Raw genomic sequence first — 26,752 nt, 5'->3', positions numbered from 1 at the left:
TGTATGTTTTTGTTACAGAGAAAGAAATATAGATTGAACACTCCATTGTGTAATGATCCCATATTATTCTGTGTTTTGTATGATAAGGCAGCACTGTGTAAATAAAGGATAATGGTTGTTCATGTCATCTGCCTGCGTGCAAATTTTTGTGGGATCTGTATTTCACAAGGTCAAGAGCTTCTTGTGTTTATGTGAGTTTGTAATAGAACGTTTAACTTTGTAGACAAGAGAAAAACCAGCAACAGCTTAAGGACTCTTTCACACGGAGGAGTTTTTCAAGCATTTTTGCGTTAAAAAAAAAAAAAAGCTCAAGAAAAATGCTTTTTCTTCAAAATCAATGAATGTGTTCTCACTGGGACGGTGCACTTCCTTTGCGGTGGAAAAAATCCTGCTTGCAGCATCTTTGTAGCATGTTCCAATTGAAAGCAATGGAAACTGTAAAGTAAAACTGTCAAATGTTCTAAATGTTATAAAATTGCGGCAAAATGCGTGTTTGCAGCTGATCAGTGTGAAAGTACTCTAAAGCAGAATTCCATGTTTTATGATTACTTTAAGGCCTCATACGCACTGGGTCTGTTTAGCCCACTGAACGCCAGAACTCCTGGCAATAGAAAATCGGCTTAAAAAAAAAAAAGGGATATTGCAAATGTGTCAATCAATTCCATTGGCCAGATTATTCATTTATTATGGCCATTGAAATGAATTAAAGTGGTGGTAAAGGCAGAATATTGTTTACCTTAATGCAGCTCTCATCTGAGCCTGATCTTGATCCAGCTCTGTGCCCGAGAACAGTGGCTCTCGCTCTCTCTTCTCACTGGGCATGGAGGTAGTATGGGAGCTATTTGCTTCTGTTGCTGTAAGTCACATCCTGTGAGGAGAGAGTGGGGCTGGGGGGGCGAGCCGTGCTGTGTGTGTCTGTGGACATATTTGTTCCAGATTAATGATTCAGAAAGCCAGAGAGGGCCAGGTACCTCACTGATTCACAAGCATTGGTAGCCTTAAAGCATCTGTAAGCAGAACAAAAAACACTACCATATTTTCCAGTGTATTAGACAACCCCCTAATTTTCAAGTTAAAACATAGGTTTTGGGCTATACTCACCGTATAAGACTACCCTCCTTCTGAAGTACTGTAAATGTAATTTCATATATCTCCAAGGTACCGTAAGTACTGTAAATGTAATCTCTCATATATCTCCAAGGTACCATAAGTATTACCGGTAGATGTAATCTCTCAAGGCGCTGGCTGTGCAGGAATCCTGTACTGTAATACTGTATGTACCGTAGCTTTGGCTACATAACAGTATACCGCGCTAAACCAATCACAGTGAGCGACATATTCTATTGAATGCAAAGCCTGCTCGGATTGGCAGAGAGAGTAACATCAGCCCGCCTCTCTGACTCCGCCAATCCGAGCAGGCTTTGCATTCAATAATAGAATATGTCGGAGTCAGAGAGGCGGGCAGATGTTACTCTCTCTGACTCTGCCAATCCGAGCAGGCTTTGCATTCAGTAATAGAATACATCATCAATAGAGATTACATCTACCAGTAATACTTACGGTACCTTGGAGATATATGAGCGATTACATTCACAGTACTTACTGTACCTTGGAGATTAATAGGGCACAGACAGCCAGCGCTTTGAGAGATTACACTTACTTACCTTGGAGATTTTTATACTCTGTGTATTAGACGACCTCCCCCATTTTTGGGGGATTTATTTTAAATTACAAAGTCGTCTTATATGCTGGAAAATACGGTAAGATCCTGTTCCTTTAAGGCATGAATAACAGCACAGTGCTTGTGCTGTGCAATTCTTCTCTTTCTTACTGGTAATAAACCTGGTTGATCCTGGCAGTTCTGTGCCCCCCCCCCTGCCTCTGCTGACCACGATGGTTGCTGAGCCCTGTCTACCGTGGTCAGGTTGCGTGTCTCCGTTATCCGCAGCCCTAGTCTCTCTTCCCTCTCCTGTCAGCATGAGAGGGTCTCTTCCCCCCCCCCTCCCCCTCTCCTGCTATTCAGCTGCACATATCAATGTATCCCATGCTGATGTGCTGCCATTAACAAACTTGTGTTTGTTAGGTATGAAAAGGCTAAATACCATTTCTGACACGGCAGCTGTGCAGTCACGTGATGCCCCTGTGCTGGCCGGTCTCCATTTGTGGTAGTAAAGGAGGAGGGGCTGAGATTTCCTCTGCTGGCTGGCTGACTGACATCACAAGGGAATCTAGGCCCCTCCCGCTTCTCTCTTATAGATCGAGGCTAGCCGGAACATGGGGATCACGTGACCACACAGCTGTGGTGTCAAACGGTATTTAGCCTTTTCATTTCTAACAAACGCTAAAGCTGGATACACACTACGCAACTTTTGTTGTTCGATCTCCTTTAGATTCACCTTCAACGATGTAGTGCAAGGGCTTGCCTGATTGCATACAAATTGAAAGGCTTTAGATTTGACCTCATATTATATGGTTTGGGTAAATCTAAAGAATATTGTATAGTGTGTATCCAGCTTTACACTTTAATGGTAGCATATCTGCATGGCATACATGTAAAGTCACATAGTGACTTTACAAACACTTTAATACTGGTCTCTGTACAGGTGTGCTTTAAACTTGATTTAAACCCTATGCTGCTTGAAGTCACCTTTGAGGGCATATAACCTGTCCCATAATGATGATGACATTTTTAGAATACCGGTACTTATTTTTTATTTCAAAACAGCGCATTGCATTGGACTTCCTCTGAATTGGGCTTGACTGCTGGTAGCTGATATAAAGTGATTACTGCATATCACTACTCTCACTGTTTTTTAATGGCATTGTTCCATTTTAGTAGTTTCCACGGGCCTCTCTTCCCAGTTCTATGTTAGAGCCCTTTCATACTGATCAGTTTTTGATGTGCTTTTGGTGTTTAAAAAGCAGAACAACAATACATGAACATTTTATCCCTTTAAATTCTATGGAACTCTTCACACTGCAGGTGCTCTGCGCTTTGAGAAGTCCTGCATGCTGCATTTTTGTTGCATCTTTTTAAAATGACATTCCATTGTAAGTCAATGGGAGGGCATCAAAAGCACAACAGTGTGAAAGGGCCCTTAAGCTGACCATAGACAGAGTGATTTTCTTTGCTGCAACCACAGTCAGTGTTAATGGGGTAATCCCTCCTGCGAAGCCATTGTGTTCTGGCGGGAGGAACCAACCCAGCCAGGAGAACACATAATAGCCGCTAGCAATAATCAGATGAAAAGTCTGATAGACTTATTGTACCCAAGTTGATCGATCGATCAACTTGGTTACATTCAACCTGCCTATAGATGGTTGGAATCTAAGCTGGTCCCTGCTGAACCGTCTATGGCTGGCTCTAGGCTGAAGAAAAGCACATCAAAATCTGATCAGTGTGAAAGGGCCATTAGTCATTTATAGTTTCCAGGCTACTGTGATAAAACATGCCTCCAGGGTGGGATGTCTGTTGTATTGTGGGCTTTTTTTCTTATTGTAATAAATTGCTTACTCTTTTTATTTATATTGCAGACATGGAGACAAACAATCATTTTGCCAGTACTGGCCAGCCTCCTTTATCTAGCGCCTCAGGACTCAAACAGCTGCCTCCGTTGGTAGAACCAGTTTACACAAATAAAGCCCTTGTAATATTTCCTCAACAAGTTAAAGGTAAGCATTTTATATATATAAAATATCTATCTCAATATATCATTTAATTATTTATCATTTAATTTGAAAGAGTAATGCTATGCGTTTCAGTTGGGGTGATCAGAAGTCCAGTATGCAATGTGACTTGTCATGTTCCTATGGTTTCACCTAATCCTGGTTCCTATCCAGAAGTAGTTCATGGTAAATGTGAAATAAACCAAAAAAATTTAACAAAAAAAAAGTATAAAATTACAGCCCTATAAACAAAACAAAGAACGCCAATTTTGAAGAAAAAAAAAAAAAAAATTTTTACTTTCAGCTATAAAATGCATCCAATAAAAAAAAAATGTAAAAAATCAAATTTCTCCTTCAATTTAGGCTAATATGTATTCTGCTACATATTTTTGGTTAAAAAGTCCCAATAAGCGTATATTGATTGGTTTGCGCAAAAGTTATAACGTCTACAAACTATGGGATATTTTATAGAATTTTTTTGTTTTATTCTTTTTTATAAGTAATGGCGGTGATTATAGCAGTGCTGCGACATTGCGGCAGACAAATTGGACACGAAGTGACACTTTTGACACTTTTTTGAGGCCAGTGACACCAATACAGTGATCAGTGCTAAAAAATATGCACTGTAACTGTACTAATGACACTGGCTGGAAAGGGGTTATCAGGGGCAATCAAAGGGTTAAATGTGTGCCTAGGGAGTGTTTTCTGTGAGGGGGTGCTTGTACTTTAAGAAGACAGAGATCCGTGTTCCCGCTTAGAAGAATCACAAGATCTGTCTTCTCCTGTCACAGAATGGAGATCTGTGCATTACATAGGTGGACCGCCATTCTGTCTGCCTCGGAAACGATTGGCGGGTCCGCCAGACCCACTTATTGCTTCTGTGTCCAATCACACCAGGAGCTGGTTGCCGGCTGCGCACGTGCGTGCCCCAGACCAGGAAGAGAGAATGTAATTTTGCACATAGGGGCTGCCCCGCTGATGTTAACCCCTTTACCGCCATGTACATAGGGTGGTCCAGAAGCGGTTAAAAACACACTCAGAAACATTTTGTTCCAGAGTAACATTGTGCTACACTGGATGCAACTAATTCGGCCACTCATTTTTCTTAAGCTTTAGGTAGCATGAAGAATGGTGGAAGCTCTATCAGGTATTTACTATTTTGCTTGTTCTTTCTGGGCAGATTTTCTCTTTGGTACCCTACCACACAATTTTCTATATGGCTGCATCACTTCTAATGGCTAAATTGTGTTATTGCTATTTTCCTAGATGGCTGCATTTCTACAGTTGTGTAGTCTTTATTATGTACTATATGTACATTTATTTTATGCTTTTCACTTTAGGTTTGAATTGTGATATGCCTGTGAATGGCCTGATTTCACCTTCCATACCCAGTAATCCTCATGGGACATTTGCTTTGGGTGCCAGTAGTACTAGTCATCCCACAGCTAGTAACTTTGACTACCTCTGGAAATTTCCCAAGTCTCCTGTTCTGAAAGACTGTCATGGACCTGCTCTGCCTAAGGTGAATGGATCAGCATCGCCAGTATCAAATGGTCCTTTCTATAAAGGAAGCTCACAGGAGAGCTCTGCTTCCAGCCACCAGGCATCTCTTATTTTCAATGGTCAAGACTTGTGCAATTTTAGTAATATTAACATAAAAGTGGCAGCTGCAGCAAATGGAACACATTGCTATCCCACAACATCCCAATCAGCCCCTTTGCCAATATTTGGTATGCAGGCTCCTCCTTCTCCTCCTTCTCCACCACCTCCTCCTCAGTGCCAGGATGAACAGCAAGAAATGGAAATGGAAACAGCTGACACTATGGAGAATAAAGAAGAGCTGGAAGAGATGATGGGACTTCCTGATGTTCACTCAGGTGTGTATAAATTTAAATCGGATGTCTAATTTGTAAAGTTGAGTTAGCTTGACACTTTCGCTTAAGCAGCCATTTTTTTCATTTTTCGCACACAGACTAAAATGCACATTTTACATCTAGTGATTACTTAAAACTTTCAACACATATGTTTGATGAAAGCGAGGACTGTGAGTCTAAGAGGCTTTATAAAATGTAATGCTTGCAGTTAAAATTTTTTATGGCACACACATGGCTCTGTAGAGACTCCCGATCACTGTTACTGTGCTTGTGGATTCCTCTGTTTGGTAGTTCCTGGGCTCTCCTGCTCCTACCAGAAGCATGGGACATTAGGTGATGTCAGGATGGTGAGTGGGAGAATATTGGGGAACATCTGTTGCCTAATTTTCTTTTTGCAGTGTGAGCCGGAAGTGTTTAACTCCTGAGTGTTTCACAGCTGCCAGAATCCTGGCTCGAAAGGGGGAGAGGCGGATAGATGATGTCACAATCTTCATCTCCGCCAATCAGAGGAAGGCTTGCATCTATTGACGTAGCATAATGCTTCCTCTGAATGGCTAAGCAGCACGCAACCAAACTCAACTTTATCCTGGGAGTGGGACAGGACGTGCCCATCCTGCTGTCAGAGCTGGTGCTACATACAGCACTGACAGCCACTGTATCTGTTGGGTCCAAATTAACTATATGCTTCACTATTTAAAGTGACACATAATACTGGGTTAGGCTTTAAGAACTTGCTACTATGGCAGCTACAAATTCATAAAGGATACGTTCAACTTTTGTAACATGTTACACCCATATTCAGGGTGGAACATGATCCAAATCCACTGGCCCCTGCACCTCCCAGGCTCCCATATGTGGCTGGGATCTTCTCCCCCATTCTCTGTCACACACTGCAAAGAATATGGCCATGCAGGGCTCCGCCCATGTCACTCAGAGAGATGTGAGAGAGAGACTTCCCAGTCCACAGCTGCACAGACCGGAAAATGCCTTACTGCCTATGGTTGCAGTGTTGGCTTTCTGGTGGGATTGCTCAGGTGGGTTGGGACTACGATTCTGAACAAGTCTGAGCCAATCACTACTTTTAAATAATCTTCAGCCCTAAAATATGCATTTTAAAGTGTGCAAAAAAACAAAACAAATTGGCTCTGGCAGCTAAAGTTTTATACACAGTGCAAGTACAGAAAAAAAAAACTGTTCATGTGTCCGAAATATGGAGTATTTCTACCTTCTTAAAGCGGAGTTCCGGGCACAAAATCGACCTAATCGATTTTGTGCCCATCCACTTGCTTTGCTTCACCTGAAAAGGAATTGGATAGTTAGGATTATTTATTTTTTTTACTTACCTTGTAGTTGTAGAAAGAAATACTCACCTTTTGTCACTTCCTCCCTCTGTGGCCTCGGCCCGCGCCGTCTCTTCCGGTTTGCAATGATTCCAATGATTCCTGGGAGCTGAACGTCATCGCTCCCAGGAATCAATGCGACGGCACCGGCCCGCTCGTCACTTCCGGTGCGATGCCGCATTCCCTGCTAAACAGCTTCTGGGCATGCCCAGAAGCTGTGTAGGAATGCGGCGCCACGCCGAAAGTGACGAGAGGGGCCGGTGAAGGCGCAATCTGGGAGAAGAAGACGCGGAAGAGGACGCAGAAGAGGATCGCGCTGGCTTCAGCTGCCTACAACAGAGATGGCAACGCTGTGGAAGAAATTTTATAAGTGAGTATTTCTTCTTGCAGGTAAGTGCGAACCGGGACAGATCAGAGGCTAGCCATTGTGGAATGTACTAGCCCTGACTGTCCTGGGGGTATGTTTATTGAAAAAATGTTTTTGTGCCCGGAATTCCGCTTTAAATTGGAACAGGGTGTATTTTTGGCTCTAGACTCTACAGGACATGTTATCAGCTCTGCCTACTTCATTTATGATGGATTACAAAGAACACAAACCTCTCCTCATCTTCATAACCCCTCCTTGTGCAGAGGCAGAGAACACAGGAACTTTCAATAGTATATTCAACAGAAAGCTTGTTAGGGTTTACACATGTAGAGAACCACCAGTAATCAGCCCAACACACATTTCTTATGGTAAAATGATTGGAAAGGTTGTCATTGTTATTGAAAAAAAAAAAAAAAAAAAAATGGTATACTTACCTGCTCTATGCAATGGCTTTGCACAGAGCAGCCCGATCCTCTTGTTTTTGTTCCCCTGCCAGCGGTCCTGGCTCCTCTTCCTGCCGAGTGCCTCCAATAGCAGGAGAGCTATCAAGCAGTCCCACTCTCAAATTGCTCTTCTGTGATTGGAATAATAAATTATAGAGAGGGGATTATCTTTAGACAACCCCTCTCAGGTAGAGCCAGTTAAGTAAATAGTCCGCTAGCCACAGTATCAGAAAAACTACATGAAAAACATTTTGGGATGATTCCCGGCAAGAAAAGCAGGAACTTCTGGCAATGCTCTAAGTTTGACCTAATGTAAAAAATTACTTTATTAGGGACATCAATAAATCAGATTCCATAGTTCTTACCACCACCCAACACACAATGAATAAAAGTAACATTGTCATACACTTAAAAGTACCGTAGTCCAGACTCAGATGTTAGTGGCAGACAGATATAACCAGGGCTCAAAATTTCAAGTCCTGAGCTACTAGCCAGGCCTTAAGGGTTACTCGCCACCAGTTGCCCCGCCCCTAAATGCGCCCTCAAAAAATTATTTTATAAAATGATACTGTCAAATGTTTTTGCATGAATGCAGAAGTTGCACAAATAAATATTAATAACAGTGTGATTGTATGTGCGTTTTACCTGGATTTTAGGTGCACTTCTATTAAATTTTATTACACAGTGCATTTGCTGAAGCCGCATCAAAGATGCAGCATGCAGGACTTTAAAGTGCTTTCATGAAAACGCACTTTGTAATAGAAATTCAATAGAAATGCACATAAAATCCAGGTAAAATGCACATACAATCACACTGGCCAAACCACAGTTCACCTGTTATTAGGGATAAGAGAGTGAATTGGGGGGGGGGGGAGGGGTCTGGGTTGTAATAATATATTGTAAAAGGTAACTGATGCTAAAAAACGTCAAGCACCCGCCCGGCGCTAAAATATATATATAAATCAGTGTAAGGTATAAAGAAATAAATATATCTACTCAAATCATGAATAAATAGTAAATAAAATCATGTAGATAAAATCATGTAAAACATGTCACTCTGTGCATCCTTTTAATGCACTAGCTGCCACTGTAAACGTAAAACTTGCAAAATCAAATGTATAATAATAGCCCAATCTGTGCGTCTCAGTTCGTTATATCATACATTCAGCGGCGCTTCAGCACACACAATGTATGTGTGCAAGTATATTAGTCAGTTCCTGCAGTGCTTCAGAGCCTGCAATTGCAAACTAGTCCCAACTCCACAGGATGTGCAGTCACAGCCAGCAAAAAGATTTCTCCTCTGATGTTCAGCACCAGTGATTGTACACACAGTATCACTAATCCTTCACCACACCGACTGTGCACCCCTATGAAGTGGCCACTCACCGAATTGCCCTTGAAATATCGCCTTTATGCATAAGCTGCATGAGCCCTTGCTTCTAGTCGGTCTGTCGTCTCTTAGGCACGTCCAGATCCTTTCCGTCCACCAGGGGTCACTATCAGGCTGTATATCTCCTCAGTGCAATTTGTAAGCAAACGACATGAAGCAAGAGAGTAGTGTAATACTGTTTTGACTTTATTAGGGGAGGGAAGTTTTATTTAATTAATAAAAATGCGCATGCTCGGATGGTATGGATTTATCACGGTTTTCCGTGAGAAAAAACCTACCCGTGAAAAATGCCTACCCTCGTCACTTCCAGTGCACCTACGTCAGCACCTACGTCATTGAACAGCTGAGGGCCTGACAAGTGCGCATGCTCGGAGGGTATGGATTTATCACGGTAGTGTGTGTAACGTTACACTTGCGGCGCTTACATTAAAACAGTTCCTCTGCAACATGAGTCATCTCCGCTCCTATCCCTGTCACTTCCCTGATCTCGGCTAATAAATATAAAAGCGGATTACGGCGCCCAGATATCCGTCATTTACATTTCATACACCCCCCGCCGGATTTATATTAGCCGAGATCAGGGAAGTGACAGGAATAGGAGCGGAGATGACTCATGTTGCAGAGGAGCTGTTTAAATTTACCCGCCGCAAATGTAACGTTACACACACTACCGTGATAAATCCATACCATCCGAGCATGCGCACTTGTCAGTTCCTCTGCTGTTCAATGACTTATCCGCGGCTTTGAGCATGCGCGCTGCTACGCTGCTCAGATGTTTCTGGCAGGAAGTGACGAGGGTAGGCATTTCTCACGGGGTAGGTTATTCTCACAGAACGGCAGTGTGTGTAACGATACACAGCGGCGGTTACATTAAAACAGCTCGGCTGCAATATGAATCATCTCCGCTCCTATCCCTGTCACTTCCCTGATCTCGGCTAGTAAATTTAAAAGCGGCGGCGGGTGGATGAAATGTAAATGACGGAGATCTCGGCTCTGTGATCCGCTTTTACATTTAGTAGCCAAGATGAGGGAAGTGACAGGGATAGGAGCGGAGATGACTCGTATTGCAGCGGAGATATTTTAACGTGGTGATGCGGTGTATAACACACTACCGTGAACATTTCATACCCTCTGCTGACGTAGGTGCACCGGAAGTGACGAGGGTAGGCATTTCTCATGGGTAGGTTTTTTCACGGAACACCGGGAAGGAGAACAAACCAACAGGGGGAGGGGAGCTTGGAAGGAGAGAAGTGATTAATGGCTGCAGAAGAGATAAGTGGCTGGAACGGAGGAGTCCAGAAATCATGCATTGTGCAAGAACAGGAGGGAGAATGACATTAACTCCGGTCAGGCAAGTGAAGGCAGAAGCTCCTAGTGCGACCCCCCCCCCCCCCCCCCCTCATCACAGATATGGACACTGCCAACCCCAGTGTTCTGTCTCTTCCTCTCCTCTCTCGCCTTCAATCATTTTCCACTCGCAAAATGCGAGCAGGCGAGTGGAAAATTTGAGGGCTGGATAGAACGACTTAGTCTAATTTCTCAAGCATTAAACTTATACCATTTTGGAAACAAAAGATGCTTGTTCATTATTAGGAGAGCCTACCTCTGCAGAGAAACATGGCAAACTGCTGCTCATAGACATATACATACATAGAGAAACTGCTACATATGGTTACAAAGTGACCACTCTAGTGTCTAAATAAACACATCAATCAGGGTGGATATATTCAAGCAGTCAGGCCTTGCAGTAGTGTTCAAATTTACATAGCTATATACACTGCTCAAAAAAATTAAAGGAACACTTTTTAGACAGAGTATAGCGTCAAGTAAACTCCTGGGATATTGATCTGGTCAGTTAAGTAGCAGAGGAGGTTGTTAATCAGTTTCAGCTGCTTTGTTGTTAATGATATTAACAGGTGCACTAAATGGGCAACAATGAGACAACCTCCAAAACGGGATAGGTTTTATAGGTGGAGACCATGACACTTTTTTTTTTTTTCTTACTCCTCTTTTATGACTATTTTTTATTAGTTTTGCATTCGGCTAGGGTCAGTGTCACTACCGGTAGCATGAGGAAATACCTGGACCCTAAATAGGTTGCAGGCAGTCCAACTCTTCCAGGATGGCACATCAATACGTGCCATTGCCAGAAGGTTTTCTGCGTCTTCCAGCACAGGCTCAAGAGCATGGAGGAGATTCCAGGAGACAGGCAGTTACTCTAGGAGATCTGGACGGGGCCACAGAAGGTCCTCAACCCATCGGCAGGACCAGTATCTGTTCCTTTGTGCAAGGGGGGAACAGGATGAGCACTGCCAGAATCCTACAAAATGACCTCCAGCAGGCCACTGGTGTGAATGTCTCTGACCAAACAATTAGAAACAGACTTCAAGATTCAAGAGGGTGGCCTGAGGGCCCGACATCCTCTAGTGGGCCCTGCGATCACTGCCCGGCACCGTTGTCAAACCAACAACAACCCAAAATCTACAGAGTTGATCCCATCCTGACATGGCAAAGTCAGGTCACCCTAAACTCCGGTCACCCTGACATGGCAGAGTGGGGGTCATGCAGCTGCCATGTAAGGGTGACCTGACTCTGCCCCCACTCTGCCATGTCAGGGTGACTGGAGTTTAGGGTGACCTGACTCTGCCATGCCAGGGTGACCCCACTCTGTCATGTTAGGGTGACCTGACTGTGCCATGTCAGGGTGACCCCACTCTGCCATGTCAGGGTGACTGGAGTGTAGGGTGACCTGACTGTGCCATGCCAGGGTGACCCCACTCTGCCATGTCAGGGTGAGCGGAGTTTAGGGTGACCTGACTCTGCCATGCCAGGGTGACCCAACTATGCAGAATTTGGGTTAGGGGTATACACATATATATATACATACATGCATACACAATATATATCTCCTATATATATATATATATATATATATATATATATATATATATATATATATATATATATATATATATATATATATAGCCTCCTGAAAACGCACACGCTAAACGCGGGTGAACGCGTTCGGTTGCGTTTGTAACGCCGGGAAACACGCGTTCGAACGCAAATAATGGCTATAAATAACGTCACTTGAACTCAACCGCCTCTAAATGACTGTAAACGACTCAGTGTACATGGACAGATAAGATAACAGAGGAGGGTTCAGGGGCTGCTGAAAAAAACGCCCAACTGCTCCTAAATGGCCGTTTACAAGTTGCAGTGTACTTGAGCCCTAAGGGGGGGAGGGGGTTGGAAGCTGCACCCAGAAGATTTTTTACCTTAATGCATTGACTGCATTAGGGTAAAAAACCTGCCTTTTTAGAACTATCTTAATGTGATAAAAAAGCTTATAGTCACACAGAATAAGACCATAATAATGATAATAATAAAGTCTATAATATAATGGTCCTGTTTTGAAAGTTTGCATGTTCTTTAGTTCTCAGTATTGTGTGTTGTCTCATTTTGGTATAAATGATGGCTTGTAGTTTTTAAAAATTCCCTTTTAAAAAAGCTGCCAATTCTTAGTTGTCAGCCAAACTGTATCCAATCAGATGCAGCCTCTGTTCTGCTCAAGCAGCTGCCAGCGGCTGTCGGAACACAATGGCCCATCGGGAGGATTCTCCATCCGCGCTGTATAGGTCTGGCACACCGTGCCAGAGCTTCTTGTCAGAACCAAGGGAGTGACGTCATCGCAGCTATGGCTACTCACAGTGCATGTCAGTCCTCTCAGCGGTGATGGGGCACTGCTGGAAGGGCTTTGTTCTAAGGTAAGTATTTCATCATGTGCTAGTATGCAATGCATACTAGCACGTTATGCCATTTGTTTTGCAGGGTTTTTTTTTTTTTTTGTTTTCAGTGGTTTCCGATTTTCTAATATGCTATATTTATCTTGATATCAATTTGGACTAAATTCCCTGTACATCTACAGGCACACACCCACAAGAGATCCACATCATGCTTTGTAGTAGGCATGGTGTGTTTCTCTTTATAGGCCTTGTTGACACCTATTCTGACACAGTCTTTATTTATGGTTATGACAATAGAGTTCAGTTTTGGCCTTGTCAACTCAGTTTTGAGGCTTCTCTAGGTGCTCTTCACTTTTCTCTTCACTTGCTTTTTGCAAGCCTGTTCCATGTCAGTGATTTACAATTAATAAAACCATTGAGTAATTAGCTGATAACTTGCTTCTTACAGCTAGGTTTTTTTCATGGGTAACAGCTAATGTGAATTATATTGTCTATTCTTCCTCCTCCTTAATACTCAACACTTTTTTTTTTTTTTTTTTTTTTTAAGATGACACATCCTCTGATCACAGTGACCCTGACTTGGCAGAGGAACCAGACTCCCTGAGTGTGCCCTCACTTTCTCCTTCTAATGTCAGCAGTGTAAATGACCCCTGCCAACTTCCATCAAAGCTTCTTGATTCCCAAGACCTCAATCCTGTTACTCCGGAGACCTTTGAAAACGAACTTGGTCAAGGTACTTAAGTAAAAGCCCACATAAAATGTCTTAGCTTATTATTAAAGCAGTATTAAACCCAAAACCAAACATTTTATATATTGCAGCTTACCAACTATTTGATGTGGTGGCTGCATTCCTGTTTTATTTATTTATTTGTCCCTCTTGTTTCACCTAGTGATCTGGTCAGTAACACACTGCCTGTAATAGAGTATCCCCACTCTGGATGAAGGAGGAAAGGGGGATCACCTTTGGAGAGCAGCATTGATAATCTGGGGGGAGGGAAGTGTTAGATGTTTTAGAAATGCCAACTAATTTAGGACAAACTCCAACATTGTATAAGTAGTTACACCAAGAGTTTTTTCCCTTTTGGGGTTAAAATAAAAGCTGATCATTGATTGGGGTTACAAATAAAAGCTGATTACTGTAAGCATCCCTGTCAGTGGTAAATGGTTTGCCGCAACACTCTTAACTGCTACATTTGCAGGCTAGCTTTTTAAAAACACCAAACTGTCTGGATTAGCAGGTGAAAATAAGGGAAAGTGAGCCTAAGAAGGAAAAAAATGCAGCCATTGTGTCTAAAAATTGGTAAACTGCAACAATGCTTTTTTTGGGCTTCATACTGCTTTAATTTATAGTCTGTATTGTTTCATTTCCTTTTTTGATTTTTTTTTTTTTTTTTTTTTTTTAAGCTGTGTTTTTATTATTAGGAAGACCCATTTGATGTGTGTCCATTCACATGGTAGAGAGTGTGACAAGATGCTATGTAGAATGTTAGTAGTAAAGGGTAATCCAAAACAGAACATTTTTTGGATAATTATGGCATAATTAAAGGTTGAGTTATTTACATTTGATTGTCTGATGGTGGATAGTTTTTTTGGGTGTATATAAATTTAACTCTCATGTGCTTATGCACTTTTTAAAATGGTTCCAAGTCATTTTTTTTTGGTGCAGGACTCAACAGAAATCCAAATTTCAAATAATTTTTCCACATCTTTGATTTTATTTTATTTCTGACCACAGAGTTACCCATGGAACAGGCTTGTAGTCCATTGTGTGATTTCAAGGAACAGGAAGAGAAGATCAAACAAATCAACCAGAGCCCAAAGTCAGAGACACTGGATTTAGAATGCCCATCATATTCAGATACTGCCATTAAACCACCAATTACTGATGAAGACCAGAGCCCTAACTCAGTCCAAGCAGCATCTACTCCATCTGAACTGGGAGAAAGTGTAACTGAAGGTATTCATAAGCAGTTTTTTGCCTGCTTTAGAGCAATTAAATGGCTATCAAGATTTTATTAAAGAGGTTGTAAACCCTTTTTTTTTTCTTTTTGACCCTGCAAGAGAAACACATAATGAGCTAGTATACATCGCATACTAGCTCATTATGAAATACTTACCTTAGAACGAGCCCCCACCGTGCAGCCCGCTCACCTGTATGACAGGCGACATGTCCAGTCGCCCGTCTTCCGGGATCGCGGCATTCGGCCATCTGATTGGCCGGAGCCGCGGTGACGTCACTCCCGCGCGCGGGAGCCGACAGTCACGGCACGGGGCTCTGAAGAAACGGCACCAGCGGCCGTTCCTTCAGAGCGCATGCGCCAGTGACGTCACTGGATGCATCTAAGGTAAATATCTCCTAAACGGTGCATGTTTAGGAGATATTTACAGTACCTATAGGTAAGCCTTATTATAGGCTTACCTATAGGTACAAGTGTCAGAGGAGGGTTTAATTCCTCTTTAACTGTTAGATATTCATGTTTTAGAAAGTATTTATTATATGCATATATAACCAAAAATGGTTATAGCACGACTGCACTGAGAAAGTGTCAGCAGATCCCATTTTGTAACTTTCTCCATATAAATTTACAAGTGATACCACTCACTTGTAAGTGCTTCATTAGCAAAGTACCAAATTCTTCAAAATACACAATCAAATCCATGCACTTTAAGCTGGGCACACACTTTTTTTTTTTTTTTTTTTTTTCGTTCAACCAGTAGGCTAATTTGAGTAAAAAAATAATTCCTCTGTTATGCTATTGTGTTTGCATAGCCGGGACTTCTCTGTTAAAATACACTGATCAGTGCTGCAGCAGCTGATCAAATACGGCTTCTGTCCAACTGATCTGCTGGAAAAGTCTGATCAATTTGCTTCTGTCGAACAGGAAGGGCCACACGCAGAACGAAATTCAGCCAGTTCCTGCTGAATCCTTTGAACACCGTTTAATATTGTAATACAATTGTATCTGAATTGTTTGTCATGTGAAATTTTGAATTTGAAATGTGTGTTTTTGGTTAATGCTAACCAAAGTCATATTTTTACAGATTTGTTGGAAATGGAGAACCCAAAAACAAGCAAAGATGAAAAACCTGAGTCAATACTGGAAAGTGTTTCATCTGTTGAAATGTATACAAAAGATGCAACCCCAGAGCCCAGTGTAGAGGAGCCTGCAGAGGAAGACCTGGAGCCTGGGGAAGTGAAAGGTAAAAATCTAAGATGACCACGAAAAGTCACTGGAGACACAGCCCACATAGCAGTATCAAGGCTCTCCTGTCTAGAGAGTCAAATTTTTAAAGAATCTACAATTCTCTAATGACTTCTTTACTATGACTGCATCTGTACTTAAGGAAATTTTAATAGATGTCAGGCTGCTTGGTTGCCAGTATTTGTAACTTGCATCCTAGTTCATTTTTAACATTTCCGTACTAGACAAAATGCAAAATAATCATTCTTATACATTCTTATGCTGCCTGAAGATAATAAAATTGATAATATGGGAGCTGCCATTGACTTACTGATTTTTAAAGTTGCATGTTTTGGGGCTAACCTCCTCGTTCAAAAACTTGTAAGCCACTGATCTGAAATAGGTATGTGCATATTAGGTACTGGGACATCTACTATACACATAGTTGTTCTGAAAAATGGACTCCCTTAGCAGTAGAAAGAATGAGGGTGACCGATCTGAAATCTGCATAATCTTAATCAAGCTGGCAAAGGCAGGTTGCTTGTTCCTTTCCTGGCAGGTTCCATTTAAGGGTGTTATTGCAAGACAGGAAACCTTGATCTTTATGCCCACTTTACATATACATTTTAAACAGCAATACTTTTATTGGCAAGTGGGGGAAAAGATATGGGCTTTTATGAAATAGATTACCTTCCAGTGTCTACGCATGCACAATAAGCTTTGTAATGGGGTAATTACAAAACAATAGCGCTACATTTCTTTTTCTCTCCAGGAACACCTTCTCGTAGGAGGATTGCCACACCAGAAGAAGTGCGTTATCCTCTGCTACATGGGTAAGTCATTTCATGTTCATGCAGGGTTATTATGGAGTGCATGCCCCTTGTACACATGGATATGTTCTGAATCTGTCACTTTAAAGTAGATTTCTAAGATTATTCACGAGTGAATCTTCAGGGCAAATTATGGCTACAACTTTATACATTATTTATCTTTGTGATGAAATGCGGTTCTAAGGTGTGAAAATCTGTTGGCAAAATTCTTTAGGCATCTGTAGTATATAGTTACATTAGCAAAGGTTACCATTGGGAAAATATTTAGTAACCATCTGTAGATCCAGTGTTATAGCATTCTAAAGTTCTGCGCAAATTTTAACTTTTCTTGTGAGTTTATCCCCACCCATTTCTGCCTTGGGCACCTTCCTGCTTGTTCATTAATCTGATGGCTGGCCCCAATGAGCAGTGGGAAAACTCAGTAGATGTGAGGAATGGCTTCAGTACTGATTTTATACAGGAAAAATGGAGATTTGTAAGTAGTGGTGCACCGAAATTTCGGCTGCCGAAAATGGGCCTATCCCATTTCGGACGAAAACGGGTCAAAGATGCCAAAAATGAATGGCTGCAGAAGGGGGCGCAGCGCAGGTGAAGTGTGTATGAACTATGTCAGGCAGGTATCTCCGCTTTGTTCCTCCACTGGGCGTCGGCTGCTTTAGTGTGAGCTAGATGCCAGTCGGCTGGCCATCCTAGCAACCAGTGACGTCTGGAGGAGAGGACCCAGAATGCAGAGCGGAGGAGGATCTTCCTCCTCCTCCTCCTCCTCCGCACCTATTCCAGAATGGCTCCCCCCACCTCCTCCCTTCATGTGCTCTGTGCTGCTGCGGATCTGTAATCTGGCTAATCTGTGCTGCTGCGGATCAGTAAACTCTCACACAATTTACGGGGACTGCTGACACTTGTGGTGCCCCTCACACAATGTACAGGGACTGCTGACACTTGTGGTGCCCCTCACACAATGTACAGGGACTGCTGACACTTGTGGTGCCCCCAGCCTGCTCTGATCTCCCAAACATACAGAGCGCTCACAGCCCGGACACTGGCAGAGTTCTCTCCTCAGTACACTGATCTTCACAATCCACATCCCCTCACCGACACTGGCAGTCTAGACACACACTACGTCCACAGACAACTACACACCGGGTCTCTCTCGCTCTCTCTCTTTTACCAAGTATCTGGAGATGCCATGGCTCTGATACAGGCTAGAAGTCCAGGCAGAGGGGCTCTGCCAGTGTTACTGATATTCTGTGGATTCCACCCATTCTGGTCATTGAGAATGGATTGTGCAGCATGTTCTGACCTGTATAGACACATAACATTGTTGTGCATTATGGCCAATTTACTTGACCTGAAAATTGATTTTACTTTTGAGTTAGTGAATGTCATCCTGATCAAAACCAATTGCACCCCATTTTTATCTATCTCTGGCGATACCAGTCTGGTCAGAGGAACATGCTGGCAGAATAAGAATTCTTGACGGTTGTTTAAGATGTTGCCCATATCGTGCCTGAACTGTACTTGACATTGGTACACCCTCTGTTTATAGCATTTGAGTGAAGTAGCTTTTAAAACAAATAATTTGGGGGGGAAAATTTATTTTCGGTTTTCGGCCAAGGGCATCCTGACTTTTCGGTTACTGTTTCGGCCCAGAATTTTCATTTCGGTGCCTATTTGTAAGCAACTTCAGCTGCCTGTATCTTTGAATCTCTTGATATATTTTAATACGTTTTTACAGAGGCTAACCTTCTTTTTTTTTTTTTTTTTTTTTTTCTTTTGCGTTTTCCTTTATATGCTCATTTTGAATTTACAGGGCCTATGCCAGTGGTTCACTTTACCTTCCAAAAACCTGGCCTCATATCAAAACCAAAATTCATCATTTTAGTTCAATCTTATTTTATTGAGAAAAAGTCATACAAAGGAAGACATAAACCTTCTTCTACAAAAGCATTTTTATGAAACGGACATATTAAGACATGAACCCTTTTCCAAAGGTGAACAATCACTATATCCCATGTAGAATATAAAACATTGTGAACTATAGGCCGGAGTTAAGGCGAGCCTAGACCAGCTAGTGATTCCATATGACTATTGCCTCACCGGGTTAATATGTGATTTCCAAAGATTAACCAGATTTGTAAACCATACCGTCTTCATAAAATTGTTGTACCAAGGGGGTCATTTCTAGTATAAGAGTGGAGGTAGGATATCATGTATCAGATGTTCAGGAGGGTTAATGTCATTCAGAAAATATAGACAGGGGAGTGGGTAATTAGGAGTTGGGAAGCTAATAAAGAGGAAAGCAAGGAGTTGAAAGCAGGAGGTAGAGGGGGGTGGAGCACGCACTCTGCTACAGCTGGGGCCCAGTATCTGAAGAGGGGCCTGCGGCTCAACCGGTAAGATCCGCTGAGGCCTGGAATAAAGACCATGAGGACCAGGTAGTAGTATTCATCATTTTTATCGATGATAAATGTATCTAAAGCTAAAACTATTTTCTCTAGCGCTCATCGACAGACGTAGTCCTCGGTGATACACCACCTTCGGGTTATGTTACCTCCGCAGGAGCAGGACTAGACAGGAAATTAAAAAGCTCTGGCCACACCCCAGGGGCAGTCCCAGAGGGTATATCCTCTCTCTCCCTGCCTCAGCAAATCAGTTATTTTCTGTCTAGTTAGGAGTAAGGACCTAGACACCTTGCTGGGATCTTAGGTCCTGGCAAGATTTTTTTCTTAAAAAGATTTTTTAGACAGCTTTTTTCTCCAGTGTTCCTGTGAGATCTTCAAGCAAGAAAGCTGAACTGGGCGACGGGCTGGATGTTGAGATCCGGTGGTCACCCCAGTTCAGCCTACGAGCGCGTGCAGGCCATAGCTCCGCGCTGGGTCGGCCGCGACAAAGTCCCATTAAAGGACTGTCCACGCGAGTTAAACGTCTCGCCGAAACGCCAAAGACCATGAGTCACGGCGTCCGTATCGGTCGACAGCCCTCCCGCCCCGGTGAAGAGGGGTACTGTCAGGAGTTGGTGCCCGCCTGGTTCCGGTATGGTGAGTAGTATGTTCCCCCTTTTTCCCTGACGGGTTTTGTGGTGAACGCGGGCCCCTCTCTGTATGGTAAGAAAGAGTCCTTTCTATCCTATAACATGTCACAAATCCTCCTACTTTGAGTGTGATTTATGTGTGCAAAAGCCAGGAGGCTTGGCTTGGGAGCTAACAATCTATTGTATACATGTTTTAAAGATGTAATCTGTGGCATTCTGGGAATCTTATGGGTTAAGTATAAGCTACCTACCAGTCAGAAGCCACGGACATGTAGACTGCCTTCCAAATCAGATCTCCAGCTAATAGCAGGCCTCCCGAACGGCCACGCGGTCCGCCAGGGCCGGTACCGCCAACCACGCCATATCCCCATGCAGAGAGAGTGTTGTGTGCCCTGCAGCACACCGCTATTCAGTTTAGGCCGCCGCCATTTTTTTTGCTGGATCGCACGAGCCGCCATTTTGGCGTAGCCTCGTGTCTCCAGCATGGGGGCGGCCATGTTTGAGGTGATCCTACACCTCGTGGAGCTTGGGGGAGGCGCCGGAAGGCGTGCAGAGGGGCGGAGCCGCCTCCTTTCTTCCTGGGCAGCCAGCCAAGAGACTTCCTGTTTGTCGAGACAGCGCTGTAAGCTGTTGCAGTTTAACTCTGAGCATCAAGTGGTGAGCCTGGGGGTCTATCTCTCTCTCTCTCGATCGATAGGGATCCCTAAGCAGGTAACACTAAGGGGCTTTTTGTGGCGCTGGGGGTCAGAAAAAAAAAAAAAAAAAAAAAAAAGTTTTTTTCTTTACTTTTGAATTATATTATCCAGGAAGTAACTGGAGTTATTATGGACCCTGTCACACATATTCCCCCACCTGTTTCCCTCGAGGGGGCCTCGGGACCAGCCGGTGCACAGAGTATAGAGTCATTTACAGCAATTTTGGAGTCTATGGTGGCTCGGGTGGAGGCGGCCTGTCAGGGACGGGGGTCTAGGAAGCGACCCCCGCCTACCCCTATACCATCTGACACCTCTGACTCAGATTCAGAGATGTCACGGCAGTTGCAGGTTCCTCTGCAAGGGCTGTTATCCCAGGTAAAGCCCCCTCAGACAGTGAGGAGGACGCTTCTTCTCTTGCTATAATTCAGGAAGAAGCATTGGTGGACGCACTAGTTGTGGCAGTGCAAGAAATCTTAAAACTTGAGGCTTTACCGGCAGAGGCAACTGAAACAGAGAGGCCTTTTGGGACTAATAAGCCCATCAAGACGGCGAAGGCTTTTCCTGTACCTAAATGTTTTGGTAATCAGATTAAAGGAGAATGGGAGCATTCTAAACGTACCTTTACTATTTCCAAGCGTATTGCTAGACGCTATCCGTTTGAGGAATCCATCATTAAGAAATGGACGGTACCACCAGTCGTGGATCCGCCTATTTCCAGGCTGAATAAAGCCACGGTTATTCCAGTGGAGGACACTTCGTCCTTTAAGGATCCGGTGGATCGAAAGATACGGAATGGGCGAAAATGGTACGCCAAGATCTTAGGGGAAAAGATATTCCCCAGGAGACATCTGATTTGATGGAACAGATCATACAAGGGCTACGGTTTATCTGTGACGCAGCCTTGGACACTACTCCCCTATTAGGGCATGCATCTAAGTTAGCAGTGATCCTCAGACGTGTGCTGTGGTTAAAATGCTGGTCAGCTGACCTAGGTTCCAAAAAGACCTTGACCAATCTCCCCTTTCAGGGGAATCGTCTATTTGGAGCCAACCTAGATGAAATCATTAAGGATGCCACTGGGGGCAAGAGCACTTTTTTGCCACAGGCTGCAAAAGCTAAGGGACCTCGCAACAAGCGAGGACCTTTCTTTACCGCCCATAAAGGGCGCCCGGCTGGTACTAGCGGGAAAGGCAAGACTCCTCCAGGAGGGTTCAAGAAGGGGACCAACCCAGCCAAACCCGAAGCAAAGGAGTACACAGCCTGAAGGTGCGCCCCCACCCGGTTTCAGGGTGGGGGGACGTTTTCACCGGTATTCAGGACATTAGATCGAGCATCTACCACTACTACCGGTGCGATTCTTCCCTTCCAACATTTAAGTACCACAGGAAGCGGTAGTTACCGTTCCCTGAAAAGATCTTTTCCTTTACCTTTTCCTAAGATTAGTCCCGATACCTCACAGGAATCGGATCTGGTTGACCAGATAGGCCAAGTAGCCTCTAGTCGGGTGACTTCGGTCCCTGAGGTTCAACCAGAAAGGATCACCCTTCCTGATAGCAATCAGGTATCTGATAAATGTGTGGGAACAGAAAACGACCAGACTTTCTCGGATGGTCGGGGCCAGATACCTCTAGGGACGCCTGGTTCAGATCCAATCAGCGCCAGTGGTCCTAGAAATTCTAGGCTGGCCTCCTCAAGCCGGCCTGGCCGACTTGGACATGTTAGTCGCAGACGTTCCGTGGGAACTTCGTCTCAGGGAGTGTCTGTGGTCTCAAGGACCAATTTACCTTCGTGCTTTACAGTCGCTGGTTTTAATGGCCTGGCCATTGAGACCCAAGTACTGAAGGACAGAGGTTTGTCTACTTCAGTCATTCCTACCCTTATTAAAGCAAGGAAAGCGACTTCCAGCAAAGTCTATTATCACACATAGAAGACTTATATTGCGTGGTGCGAATCTTTAGGATTTCCTCCACGTACCTATTCGGTGACTCGAATATTGGCCTTTTTGCAACAAGGGGTTGAGCAGAAGCTAGCCTTGAGCACCATCAAGGGTCAAGTTTCAGCATTAGCAATCTTCTTTCAGAAGCCTTTAGCTACCAAATCCTTGGTGCGGAATTTCATCCAGGGGGTGCGGCACCTGGCTCCTCCAGTCCGCGCGCCCTTACCGCCCTGGGATCTTAATTTGGTTTTGTCGGTTCTACAGAAACCTCCCTTTGAAAACATCAGGGAGATTCCCTTGCTTACTCTATCCCAGAAGGTGGCCTTCTTGGTGGCTATTACTTCTGCTCGCAGGGTGTCAGAACTGGCTGCATTATCATGCCAGTCACCATACCTAGTGATTCATAGGGATAAGGTAGTACTTCATCCTAAGCCATCTTTTCTTCCCAAGGTGGTTTCAGATTTTCATCTGAATGAAGATATTGTACTACCTTCCTTGTGTCCTCAGCCCAAGCATCATCGGGAACATGCGTTGCATTCCTTAGATGTGGTTCGGGCAATCAGGGTATACCTGAAAGCTACGGAATCATTCCGTAAGACGGATTCACTTTTTGTGATCACGGATGGCCCCAGAAAGGGTTTGCCTGCATCTGCCGCGACCATTGCCAAATGGATTAGACAGACGGTGGTACAGGCTTATTCTATTAAGGGTCAGAGTCCTCCGTTCCCTGTTAGGGCGCACTCCACTCGAGCGCTCAGTACTTCCTGGGCCTTTCGCCATCAGGCGTCAGTGGTCCAGGTATGTAAGGCGGCCACCTGGTCGTCGGTACATACCTTTACAAAATTCTATAAAATTGATGTGACGGCATCGGCGGATGCCTCATTTGGCCGCAAGGTTTTGCAGGCCGCAATTTGAGGAGACCGGTGGTCTACCTCGAGGGTTTTTTTCTGTTTGAAAAAAAAAAAAAAAAAAATTGTTTTCTCTTTTTTTGGTTGAGTCTCATCATTAAGGATGAGCATTGTAAACTTCTAGTTGGCACCGGTTGGGCCTTCTAGATTGGGATTGATTTCCATTTTCCCACCCCTCAGTTGTGATACTGCTCTGGGACGTCCCGAAGGTGGTGTATCACCGAGGACTACGTCTGTCGATGAGCGCTAGAGAAAAATGGATTTTTGTAAAATCTTACCGTAAAATCCTTTTCTCTTAGCTCATCGACAGACGTAGTCCCCGCCCCTCTGTTTTGAAGTTGGGTTGGGTTAAATTCTCTAAGCACTGCTTTTTCACATAACTGATTTGCTGAGGCAGGGAGAGAGAGGATATACCCTCTGGGACTGCCCCTGGGGTGTGGCCAGAGCTTTTTTAATTTCCTGTCTAGTCCTGCTCCTGCGGAGGTAACATAACCCGAAGGTGGTGTATCACCGAGGACTACGTCTGTCGATGAGCTAAGAGAAAAGGATTTTACGGTAAGATTTTACAAAAATCCATTTTTTTGGTTAGAGTGGTGAGAATTTAAACCCTGTCAGGTTTTTTTTGTCAGGGTAAATCTCCCAAGCAGGTACACAATCTGTGTTACAGGGTTTAAAGGGAGAGAAAATCCAGAAATGTAAGTTCTAGTGAGAATATAGAGGAAATCTTCAAATGGGCATACATGTGGCTCAGGGACAAAGATATGAGAGAGGATTTCCCTCACTTTGAAGAGATTTTGTTTTGTGTCTAAAGAACAGGAAATTAAAGAAAATCCCCACCAGTGGCACACAGATAATGGGGAAACCTACCAAACAAGTGAAGGCTTTAGAAAAATGTTATATAAATTGAATAGAATGTTTTGGATTCTTGCACTCCTCCTCCATCCTACCCCCCCCCCCCCACCAAAAAAAGTGGCAAAGCTTGTGGGGGGGGGCCTCAAGTTCTGCTTTAAACAATTTACATTTTTTTAACAGACCGAAAAAGCTTTAAAAATCAAAACACTCCAGCCTCTCCTAGCTGCTTTTAAAGTCAAGCAATTCATTTTTAAAACCTCATAACAGTGACACAAAAGTCTGTTTCTTTCAGTTTAAAAACACCAACTATGCATTTACATTGAAGGACTTGCAGGCTGCTAAGATTCTGCTCTGTGAACTTTGGGGATTAATTTATTAACAATATTTATAGTTTCATTCATAAATGAGAGCTAAACTGTTTGTTCAGAATACTTTAGTGTACAAGGTGTGGGCACAGGTTCACTTTAATGGCAGTAAAGGTGTGATAAAATCCCAGAATAAAACTGAGAGAAGAGAACAGTGAAGGGACAGCTCTAACCTGTCTGTACTAGAGTAGAGCAAACAGATGACTCTGTCCCACTTGCACATTATGACAAGTACAGCAGAACTCACTACAGCTCTGCTTTAAAGCCCAACTCTGGGCAAATATAGACTTTAAACCTGGTTGTAGACATATTTATTTATTTTTGAACATTAAAAGGGATGGGGCATTGCATTATAAACTGTAAGCTAGATGTAATCTAGGTCTCCATTAAGCTTAATCAATTTACTTCTTGGGTTTTCTTTTAGCATCTAAGAAATTTCAATTGCTTCTCTATAACCTGCATTTGAGACATTACTTTAACACAAGTACAAATATAAACTAGTGACATTTAATTAAAATTTGAGGATCCATAATATATTCAAGTTGCGTTTTAATATTTTTGTGCGCTTTGGGCTCTCTCTAAAATTGATGAACGTGCTATTTTCTTTGTCTAGATGGAAGCGTGAAGTTCGGATAAGGAAAGGCAGTCATCGCTGGCAGGGGGAGACCTGGTATTATGCTCCTTGTGGTAAAAGAATGAAACAGTTTCCTGAAGTCATTAAGGTGAGTGTGATCTTCTGTGTTATTTGACCCTCATCATTAAAACCTTTTACAGTGGAAATATACAGTACAATAGCTGGACTCTGGGTATGCACCTTGAGTAAAAATTTGCAAATGTGATCTCTAAAGCAGTGGTCCTCATCTCCGGTGCTCGGGGCCCACTAACAGGCCAGATTTTAAGTATTACCTTGGGGAGATGCAGACTAGAATACTGCTATCACTGAGCAGCAAATGAGATCACCTGTGATGTAATTTAGTTATCTTGCAAACCTGGCATGTTAGTGTGCCCTGAGGACTGGAGTTGAGGACTACTGCTCTAAAGAATCCAGGCAATCGGGATATATGAATTGCATGATTTTTTTTTTCTTGAACACCTCTGCATGCATAAATTGAGGAGAATCATCAAATTGCTACTTTTCCATATTTGACCAATAAGTTGGTTCTTTGTTTTCTAATCTTAAGTGAGCACCCCATGTTTGGTCCATTCATATGCTTACTTACCTGTTCATTGCTATGTGAAAATAGATGTTAAAGTGAACGCCTTGTATTTGGTGAAAAGAATACAAGATGTTTTGTGCATGTATGAGGTAGAGAATGAGCAATTCGCTAATCTTATTGCACTAGAATGAAAATCGAATTTCTGAGCATCAAAAACTCACAGCTCATGCTGATATTAGGCAGAATAAAACTGAATATTTTTAGCCACTATCCGGACTTGGCAGTCAAAGGAGCACAAATTTCTCAAAGATTCGGCAATGTTATGGTGTACAGTATATAGTCATTATCGGTTTTATGCAACTAAATTACAAAATTGGTCCACATTATCATGCATTTTTACCTATGTTTTTCTTTCTGTGTTCTTCCTGTGCAGTATCTCTCTAAGAATTCTGGCCCCTTCGTCCGCAGAGAGCACTTTAGTTTCAGTCCCCGGATGCCTGTTGGAGACTTCTATGAAGAGCGACACACTTCAGAAGTAAGTTTTTCTCTCACAGGATGGTTTTTGAAGATACTCATTTTTTTGGATAATGGAAATGTGTGTATATGTATGTATATCCAAAATTATGAAGTTATTTATTGGTATGATAGTTTAATTTATATTTTCTATACGGGCTAGCAGTGTAAGTACTTCTACTTATCAGCCTCTTGCAATCCACTGTACAATACAGCTCAGGCTGTTAGAGTAAGAAACAGCTCACTGAGCTAGTAATGTGTTCACGTGCTGACAAAAGGCTTTGTCAAGCACTGAAGAAATAACACTTTATGACAATATAAAGTAGTAAGTGTACAGCTTGTATAACAGTGTAAATGTGCTGTCCCCTCAAAATAACCCAACACACAGCCATTAATGTCCAAATCGCTGGCAACAAAAGTGAGTACACCCCTAAGTTTACCCTCAGCTTCTTTAGCA

General features: G+C 43.1%; 1 protein-coding gene across 1 annotated transcript in view; it reads left to right on the top strand.

The window, feature by feature from the left end:
• The window catches only part of BAZ2A (bromodomain adjacent to zinc finger domain 2A), a 121,703-nt gene that overhangs the window by 20,416 nt on the left and 74,535 nt on the right, over nt 1–26,752 (top strand). The window contains exons 2-9 of the mRNA XM_082245174.1: nt 3,535–3,672; nt 5,007–5,543; nt 13,374–13,559; nt 14,562–14,783; nt 15,869–16,027; nt 16,781–16,841; nt 25,239–25,347; nt 26,216–26,317. Of these exons, the coding sequence (XP_082101300.1) occupies nt 3,537–3,672; nt 5,007–5,543; nt 13,374–13,559; nt 14,562–14,783; nt 15,869–16,027; nt 16,781–16,841; nt 25,239–25,347; nt 26,216–26,317 (1,512 nt within the window). The 5' untranslated portion in view covers nt 3,535–3,536. The remainder of the gene's footprint in view (nt 1–3,534; nt 3,673–5,006; nt 5,544–13,373; nt 13,560–14,561; nt 14,784–15,868; nt 16,028–16,780; nt 16,842–25,238; nt 25,348–26,215; nt 26,318–26,752) is intronic.

This window comes from Pelophylax lessonae (assembly GCF_965119305.1).
Source record: "Pelophylax lessonae genome assembly, chromosome: 2".
NCBI lineage: Eukaryota > Metazoa > Chordata > Amphibia > Anura > Ranidae > Pelophylax > Pelophylax lessonae.
This window is presented reverse-complemented; position numbering and strand designations above follow the sequence as displayed.